We start from the raw sequence: 10,000 nt of genomic DNA on the forward strand, positions 1-10,000 counted from the left end.
AGCCTCCCATAACAGCTCATAAGTGAAAAAAATCTTAAACAATTATAAGTACACCATATTTTTCTTCAAGATCCTCATTTTTTCACACTAATCCAGTATTGTACATGGTCCTTATGTATCATGCATATCATCATAACTGATCAAAAAGCTCCTGCCAGCCAGAGCATATATCCAGCAAAGAACTAACGATTTAACTTTACAGCCCACACCTTACTCTCTGTCTTAACACTACTCACTTGTTTCTTCTCTCTCTCCCTCTTCCACTGTGGCTGAAATAAATATCTTTGTGAAGAGGAGCATTTACTGTTACACAAGTCAAAAATAAACATAATACATTAATCTGAGGGATTTTCTTCCAAATTTACACACAACAGAAAAAATATAAGAAATCAAATCAAATAAAAATAAAAACAAAGCTTACTTTCACTGCAAGTCTAACAAAACACATTCATAAAGAAGGAATATACATGCAATATGTAGAGATATTCTTTTCTTCTTGTAAGAGGACTTTTGTGGGTTCCATGTTACAGATCTAAAAATCTTTCACACTTTTGCATCTATTATGTATATATATGGCGGCAGAAAAATTAATCAATGCATTGATGAACATACATTATATCTATCAACCAGCTCCTATATTTCTTTTTTTTTTTTTTTTTTTTTTTTTTTTTTTAATCTTTGCACATGGATGGCTTTGCTAGTGCTTAGCCACAAAGGATTTCACCTTTCCTTGAGTTGGCAAGAAAAACGTTTTTTTACTAATGCTATGAACATCGATGGTGTTATATTTATTATAAACATGTTATAAACATTAGGAACAGCAAAATAAAATAACAAAATATTTTCATAATTCAAGGAAAGGGGTAAACGGATGAGACAGGCAGCACTCGTAACTGACTCATTGGTGACTTAGTATAAGTGTATCCATCTATGTGTAAAGAACAATTAATAAAGTAAACTCACAGTGGGCATGGCATGTACGTGCATGCCATGCCGGCACCAGTGGGTTAAAAATTCACTTTCAAGCATATTATACATCTGAGAACTAGTATATTCTGAATCTATTGTAACCTCTCTTGACTAACCATATAGTTCCCATTTCATACTGGGGATATTGGAACAAAATAGACTATATGAAATGACGTACACATAGTAGTACACATGTAACCCTAAGCACTTTGAAATTTATTTAAAGAATTAGGGTGTCCTGAAATGCTGTTAGGAATACACTCTTTTATTAGCTAAAAGTTACTAAATAAAATGAAACAAATCAAATTCTTTGCTGCTGAACACTGATACAACCTCAACACATAACTCCCAATGGCACATGTAAATAACAAATGTCTTCTATTTAACCTAAAATACTATGGGGACTATCTACACAATTTCAATGTTCTTTATTTCCAAAATCACCAAGATAATTCCAGTTTTTTAAAAGAACTTAGCCAGACCCACCCTAACCTGCACTGCTCTAATAAAACCTACTAACCACTGCAGAATAAGACCATCTTTTTTTCTTTAGAAAAATCTCTAGTATGCTGTAGTTTATGTTAATCGCAATGCAAAACAAAAATTTGAAAATGAGTTATCAGTGATAACAAATACACAACTGAATGGATTCTATAGCAGAGAAGACTGTTTGTATGTTATATAAACTAACTATACAACATTCTTTTAAGAATTCCCAAATAAATTCTCTGAATAAACATTTTAATCTGAACAACCAATATAAACAAAGCATGAAAAAGATCCCCATTTTGCTCTCTAAAACTGGGACATTCATAAAGCAAATACCATGTCAGCCTTGGATTAAACAATATCTCTCTCAAGGGAGGTGAACACATACTATCAACACAGATTTGGCAAGAAGAGCACTCCAGATTTTGTCCCAGGTATTCCGGATCATACTATATGACCTCTTTGGTCCTGAAAAATGCTCTCCAATTACATGTACCCATTACATTTTATCTCTGCTGACTAGTGTTTCATTTCCCTTTTCTGTTTCTGGGGCTCCTTCTACCAATGTCTTCACTATTGCATCAAATCCTGTCTCCTGAAAGTCTCACTGTCCAAATGCTCAATTCTCTACTAACCCAACAAAGTAGCAGCTTCATCACCAATTACAGTGTCTGTATATCTAACATCATTCATCAATGTGTACATAAATAACCTATTATATGCACTCACTAACAAAGAAAAAAAAACATACCTTTTAGTTTTTCTATCAGTTCATCAGCTTCAGCATTTGCAGTAACTGCTGTGGAGGCTGAACCATGAGATGCCACAGAAACATTATCTGCCATGGAGTTGTTATCTGTCATGGAAGCACTCTCGGCTGTTGACACACTCTCCACTCCAGAAGAGTTGTCACCAGCTGAAACATTATCAGAATCATCTTGGCTCTTGACTTGACGCTCATCCCGCTGGCTGCCAGACGAGTGATTGTCATTTGAGGTTTGGCTGTGTGCATCTGTACTGCCAATATCCCCTGCTACAACACCCTCCTGGAGGATCTTTACCTGTGAGAACAATGTCATGTGAACAAACAAACAAACTAACACATTGGCTTCACCATTCAAGTTACGGTTTATCTACAACATCAAATTTCAAGAGAATCTTGAAAAGATTGTGGATCCCACACTCTATCATTATGGGATTACAGAACCATGAATAACATACTATACAAAGCAGACACAAAATAGCAATAATAATAAACTTTCAAAATTGCAAAATACAGATTGTGAAAAAGCAAAATCTAGACAAAGACCAAAGACTCTCTAAGCTCCTAAAAAATGGCAAAGAAAATCATAAGAAGCTTCATTTAATATATTTTTTACAAATGAATCATGATCTTAACCATATTTACTTTTTGCAAGATCAAAAGCAATTATTTATGTCTGAAATAGACACCCCAGAAAAATCAGATCATTAGATTCAACAATACATTATAAATTATCATTACATCCAAAATCACACACAAAAAGGCAACAAAACTTCATACATCAGTTTTCAAAGCAGATACGAAAGGACTAGATTACTTCATTCCACAAAACCTATGAACTACAAGTTCCTACAAGACACACCTTGGTCAGGAGTGCAGCTATCTTGAGTTCTCGTTCCTCAAGGTCTGCGTTTAGTTCTTCTTCCAGGTGGGCTTTGGCCTGTTGCTGAAGGATGCACTGTTCCCGTAGTCCACTCACCTACAAACAGCCACAGTGAACCCTTAGACCCTTAGACCCCCCTTTCTCTTCTTTCCCCATTTCTCCCATTTCCTCTTCAAGAATCAGAGAATTACTTGCCTTACCTGGCCCACAAGGAAGATTCACCTCAAAAATATCATGGCAATCAGACATGCATCCCAAAGCTAAATCACAATCTTAACTAACAAGAGGTTAATGGTAAACAGTGGAACCAATATGTTAGTAATCTGGAAAAAACACCCTTTTTCTGAGCACCTTTTTATGCTATAAATACACTTTCCTTCTATGAAAAAATCTAAAGGTGTCTAAAATTTCCCTTGATTCCTAATATATCCCTAAAACATTATTCAATATCAGATTTTTTGTTAACTCAGTGAAACAGATTTCTAAATCTTTACATCAAAATTCATAAAAAGATCCTAGTGGACAGTACCTGAACACAGTAAAACCTAATAGCCCTGTCACACAATTTAGTGATGAATTCTGAAGAAAAATGTTAGCGAATGCTACCATCAACAATATTTATTCCGATCTCAAGAATGGTTAACTAGAGTACAATCAAGAATAGAGAGAGTAAAACAAAGTAATATTGAGAAAGAGTAAGGGAGAAGACTGACATTATATCTTACAAGTTTGAAAGTTTGATTCCAAGTTACTGTTTAACTCTTTCTTTCGATGAACCCTTTCCAATGTACATCAATGACTTCTCAATATTTCAAAAAAATATAAAGTGGGCAAATATCAAGATTTTATGGGCCAATCTTTCATATTACTGCAAGTTATTGACAGGTACTACTAGCCTATAATATCAAAAACCTTTCTAATTTTCATGAATCAGAAACTTACTAACTCTCAATATCTATTATTTCTTAATGAAATCTCAACCCAGGAAGATTTAGCAGTATTATAACCCTTTACCTGCCACATATCAAGATAAAATACAAATTATCTGGATTCATTCATGAAGTTCTTTGTTTAAACATTTTTCATTCATAGGATTTATAATACAACAAGCTTATATCTCTCTAACATTTGTTTTACCCAGTAATTCTCTTTTCAGTGTTCTAAAATGTCAACATGCACAATTATGTGTCCAAAGTAATGTGTATTCCATATATATCACAGCCTTCTATTGTGGAAAAAAATAGATTACTATTTTCTGTCTACAAAATCACATTAGAAAAATCATACCAATATTTCAAAATATCAGTACTTTAAAGGATGGCTCAGAAATAAATTTGTGATATTTACATTTTTCTGAAGTTAGACACTTCAGTCCCCCACAAATAAATTCTTTTATATGAGAATTCTAAAATACCTCTTAAAATAGATTGCTCTTAATCTCTTGACATACATTTTTACAAAGGGAAAAATGGCCACAATGATGTAAACAGTATTGACAAAGCTGACATTTCAATATTGTTAAAGAAAATATATAACATTAATCAAATGTAAATCTTTTACTTGATAAACATCCATTACATAATACATATCTCCAGAAGGGCACACTGAAGTGATGTGAAAAATATTACTAAATTAATTTCCTAAAACAGTAAGTGGACTTGCTAGTCTGACTTCTAAAAGTTGTATTAACAATTATACAAAGATCAAATAAAGCACATCCTTAGAAAGTGATTTACAGGTAGGTAGCTCATGCATATGGAGCTTCAGTTAACTCTATGTCTAATTCATGCTGTCTGATGAGGGTATTTATTACCAACTGCTATTACATTTGAAGACTGATTTTTCATTGATTACTTGATGGTGCAACACAAATGGTTATATTATCAAGTTGCCATTATTGATATGTACAGTATTACAATGGAAGCTGCTCTGCCAACAAATGACAGTAGAAATGTGTGATAAACTGATGATTCTTTGTTCTAAAGGAGCCATTACCCTTAGTTACCTATAATTACCCATCTTGCCTGTTCTCTTGTTTATATGATTTCATCCCAGTCCTTACTATGTTAATCTATTAAACTTGGTGCTTGAATCTAACCCAACTAGGTTATCTCCTCATGCCCATTTTCAACCCACCTTATTCACTATCTCTTCCTTTACTAACTTCTTGTTCCTTGGTGATCTGAGACCTGGTTACATTACGTACAGTATCTACTTTATACAATACAGGCCATGCAAGGGTATCCAATATGTATACCAAACATGCACATCTAATTCCTATGTACAATACCACAGTTTCCATCCAACCCCATATTATTCTGCAAATACAAGTACTGTTAAGGAAACAGCAAGGCACTGTTAAACATATCAAGTAAACACCCCCTAACTAAGGTGGCAGATTATCTGCTTTTTAAGGCAACCTGGTAAAGCCACAGTTTGTCTTGCATTTGGCATCAAACCATAGCAGTACCTTTACTACAGTTTAACTAACAGTAAAGCTATTTGACATTAAGTTCTGTTCACAAAGACAGCTTTAAAACAGCAAAACCAGACAAATCCTATACACAACTTAATATCCACACAAGACAAGTAGTGAGTGCAATACCAAGCAGCCAGTGCTAACAGGTAGATGATGCCCCCTACACCTGAGACATTGCAAAGATACATACCTTGGTCTGAAGAGCCATGATTTTATGGTCTTTCTCCTCTAGGTCACTCCTTAGCTCTTGCTCAAGGTGAGCCTTAGCTTGTTGTTCTAGTGTACACTGTTCTTTTAGTTCGCTCACCTAAACAAACCATAAACTTGGTTAGTCACACATCTATAACAAAACACTAGACTATTATGTTTTTGACTGTGGCAAAGGTTACCATATAATTAATCTTGCCAGTTAGTTGTAAAATTCGCATTCCTGTACCTATCTAATTAAATCCAAATACTAACAATAAAATTACCAATCTTTCACCCATTCACTGCAGATGGTATGTAGCTATGCCACAGCTGACTCTGACTACACTGCAGATGGCATTTGTTTTTCACTGAGAGTTATATGTCAACCACATTGAGGATATATAGTTGACAGTAGCTGACCCAAGCATTCAAACTTGTCTTATGTTTGGTGATTAAAGACAAGGGTATGGACAAACTTCCAATATGTGCTCAGGAGACCATCTGTGAGGATTTGGGTTCACATAGGTGAAACTGAGTTAAGGGCTTTAACATACACATAAATCCACGGAAAAACACATTTGATAAATGGGAGGATCAGGGAGTGCTAATCTCAGTTCGGATTCTGCAGCTATAAGTACACGGGCGCTGTGTAAGCGCGCAGGGAATGAGGGGAGGCCACTGTCCAATTAGTGTGGACAAGGCGCTGGATTTGGCGTGACCCAACCTGGGAAATTATGCTGAACTTCAGGTTGCAGGGTCGTGCTGCTACAATGTGAAGTTACTACTTCAATTTACCTGGAGTTTGATGTCATATAAAAGGATGGAGGGAGTAGGGGTTATGTGCAGAGAAAGAGAGAGAGATATATGAAAAATAAAGTTCCGACTTGGGAGGAAGGGAAACAGAGATAGATATATAGACAGACAGATAGCCAGGCTGGTAGGCAGAGGTAGATAGAGAGACAAAGTTGTGTGTATGTATGTGTGTGTGTGTGTGGATTTCACTGAGTGTGTGTGTGTGTCTGTGTGTGTGTGTCTGTGTGTCTGTGTGTGTGTGTGTGTGTGTGTGTGTGTGTGTGTGTGTGTGTGTGTGTGTGTGTGTGTGTGTGTGTGTGTGTGTGTGTGTGTGTGTGTGTATGTGTGTGAATGTCTGTGTGTGAGTGGGTGCGTATGCTATTATAACGTCATGAAGATGAAGTGACGTCATGAAGATAAAAGGAAGTGACATCGTGAAGAGGACGTGACGTCGTGAAGAGGATGTGATGTCGTGAAGAGGACGTGACGTCGTGAAGAGGAAGTGACATCATGAAGAGGAAGTGACGTCATGAAGATGAAGTGACAGCATGCATTTAGCTTTATGAGCATGAAAAACATAAACTTCAATATAATCCCAAGGCTATAAAATGGGGTAGGAGAAGCTACTGCGCCAACCGAAACGTCAGTTTATGCACCTACAGGTGTTTTCAAGAGTGGCATGCTACTTTATGAGGAGTGACGTGTAATAAAAAAAATTCTCTGATTTCCCCTCACAATATGTGGTCAAATATGTTACTGAGAGTAATGCACATGGCATTATAGGAGAGTTTGGACTCTATACTAAAACTTCCATCCATTACAACAAGTGATGAGACTGCATTTTAGCTTTACGAACACGTAAAACATTGTGTTTGGTTCTCAAAAGCATAAATTTCAATATAATCTCTAGGCTGTAAAACTGGAGCTTACGCTATGAATTGGTCACTACCAGTGGGTGGCATGCAGGGGGGTCCCAGCCATGGGCAATCGCAGCTAAATTTGTTACCCGGCAAATAGGGTGTATGGCACTACAAAGCACCCGTCGCGAATGGGTTAAAACCCATTGCCTTTCAAAAGTACCACCAAAAACACAACCCAAGCACCACAAAATGACTCTACAGCACATTGAGCAAACTTTGTGCCGTGAAGATTTTATCACGTATATGACACTAGCTGTACGGTGACGCTACATATCAAAAAGGCAGCCCACATGTAAAGCATGCTTTCATGGTTTTTGCTTGGATTTGTGATGAAAAAAAAATTGAAAGTTTATGATTATGATTATGATAATTATTATTACTATTATCATTATTTTTATTATTATAATAACAATAATAATATTTTTTTCCGTTTCACTTTCTTAAAAAATGAGGAGTTTCATAGTTCTTTAAGCTAGAAAGAGGACAAAACTGAGCTGTTGTTGGCTGATATTCAAATGTTGAAAAGAGAAATATACAGGCAAGTTTTTCCTCTTTCATGAGGGAAAATATAGCCCCATAAGTTTTGATATATCTTATGCTGTACAAGTGGGAAAAAATCACCTCACAACTTTACAGGTTTACCTTTTCACAAGAGGTATAGATGAGCTTACTTATGCATGTCTGCAGATGATCTTAACATCAAACAAGTCAGTCTGGTTCAGGCAAATACCGATGTATGATAGCAAGTCTGTCCAAGCTAGCTGTTTAACATCCACAGTGAATTGGTTACTAAAAACTAAGAAACAGTAAATTCAAAAAGTGACCTTCTACATATCAACAGGGAGGTTAGAAATGCTTAGGTATAAGTATACACACTGTTGCCAAAACTTATCTTAACATACACCACTTCTTGCCTCTCCCCCATATACAAACATAGTCTGCTACCAACACTCTTCCTCACATACAAACAAACCCACTAATATCTACATTATCCTCACATACAAAGGAAAACATATATTTCTGACAAAGATATAATTGAAACCAGTCAACTACATCGCCTGAAGATACGCAGTCTCATTCATGCCTTTTCTACTTTTGTCACAATGAACAGCATTCATACACAGACACTACTACCACAATACTTACCGGAATACAAACAAAATGATATATTGATATACATGCTATTAATTTTTTTTAAATACACACTACCATTAAACCATTAATCTACAATCTCCAAATGCTCACTCCATTGCCTGATAAAGTTCCAAATGTATGTAATAAAAAATAAAAGAAAAACATGACTACTAATCTACTCTGTTACTGTCATTCTGAATCTGAATACTGAGTAAAAAAAAATGCATTCTAAATTATATCCATTTTTCATTCAGCTGACTTACTTTTCGCAGAGCTTTATCCTGAGTTTTAGTTAATATGTCTCGTAGTTTGTCTGATTCTTTCTCCTTCTCTTTGTAGGCTCGGGCCAAATCAGAGTACCTAAATCAGAAAAATATTGCATTAATTATAATGTCAATAAGAATCTCCAAACACAGAAAATTATAACACCATAATCATCATACTGTAGGGATACCATGTCTGATAGGAAGTGATGTCTGCTGAACCAATTATTGTCCAATTTCATTCATTACATCATAGACCTCCTCTGGTGTTATGAGTGAAACATAGTGCCACACAGACAATATCTATGAGACACGATAAAATTGACTCTCATGACCATCTCTTTACAAACCATTTCACACCTCACAAGTTGTTATTAGATATAGTTTTTAGACAACTAAAAGATTGTGTCCTGGCTTAGGAATAGTGAACAATATGGTACTGGGAATAGTGGTAAGTATGTCTTAAGTACAGAAAGGATTCCACTGAACTATTACTGTGCTATGCATAATAAGGAGAATCAAGGAAGAGAATATAAGGATATTTCAACCCCACTGTGTGTGTTTGGCTACTGCATACACAATTATCCAGTAACTGAGGATAAAACAAAGCTTTAACACTACTTCTGAGGAGCTGCAGCCCCTAAATGTCCACAACCAAAGCTAAATGAGCAAACAACTGTTTAGGGGACACAACAGGTTGACCAGTCTTTGGACGTTACATCAGTCTTGTCAGTCCAGGGATGCCCACACAGAGCAGGATACTTCCACAGCTATGAGGGACATCGATATGAAAATTTCCCCCAATGCAGTAACAAGCGAGTTACATCTCTCCCCCAGCTACAGGGGGAGAGATGACACCACAACAAAAACTGTATAACGAATACAAGTACACACCTATTGTGACATGCAAAACCAGAAAAATCCTATACATAATTTAATATCCACACAAGACCAGTTGTGAGTGCAATATCAAGCAGCCAGTGCTCTTTGGATATTATTTACACCCTGGTGGACAAACTGAAACCCAGAGAGCAACTATGGAATACCAGCAATAAATATCATGACAGCAGAGAGTTTATATTAACTCAATGCCGCAGGGCATGGCATGTACATACATGC

The 10,000-nt window shown here is 36.0% G+C and overlaps 1 protein-coding gene across 1 annotated transcript in view; it reads right to left on the reverse strand.

The window, feature by feature from the left end:
- LOC119582700 (myosin-2 heavy chain-like) overlaps positions 1-10,000 on the reverse strand; it is a 78,604-nt gene that overhangs the window by 53,583 nt on the left and 15,021 nt on the right. The window contains 5 exon segments of the mRNA XM_037931118.1: positions 237-269; positions 2,210-2,519; positions 3,084-3,200; positions 5,774-5,890; positions 8,882-8,978. Of these exon segments, the coding sequence (XP_037787046.1) occupies positions 237-269; positions 2,210-2,519; positions 3,084-3,200; positions 5,774-5,890; positions 8,882-8,978 (674 nt within the window).

This window comes from Penaeus monodon, chromosome 16 (assembly GCF_015228065.2).
Source record: "Penaeus monodon isolate SGIC_2016 chromosome 16, NSTDA_Pmon_1, whole genome shotgun sequence".
Classification (NCBI taxonomy): domain Eukaryota; kingdom Metazoa; phylum Arthropoda; class Malacostraca; order Decapoda; family Penaeidae; genus Penaeus; species Penaeus monodon.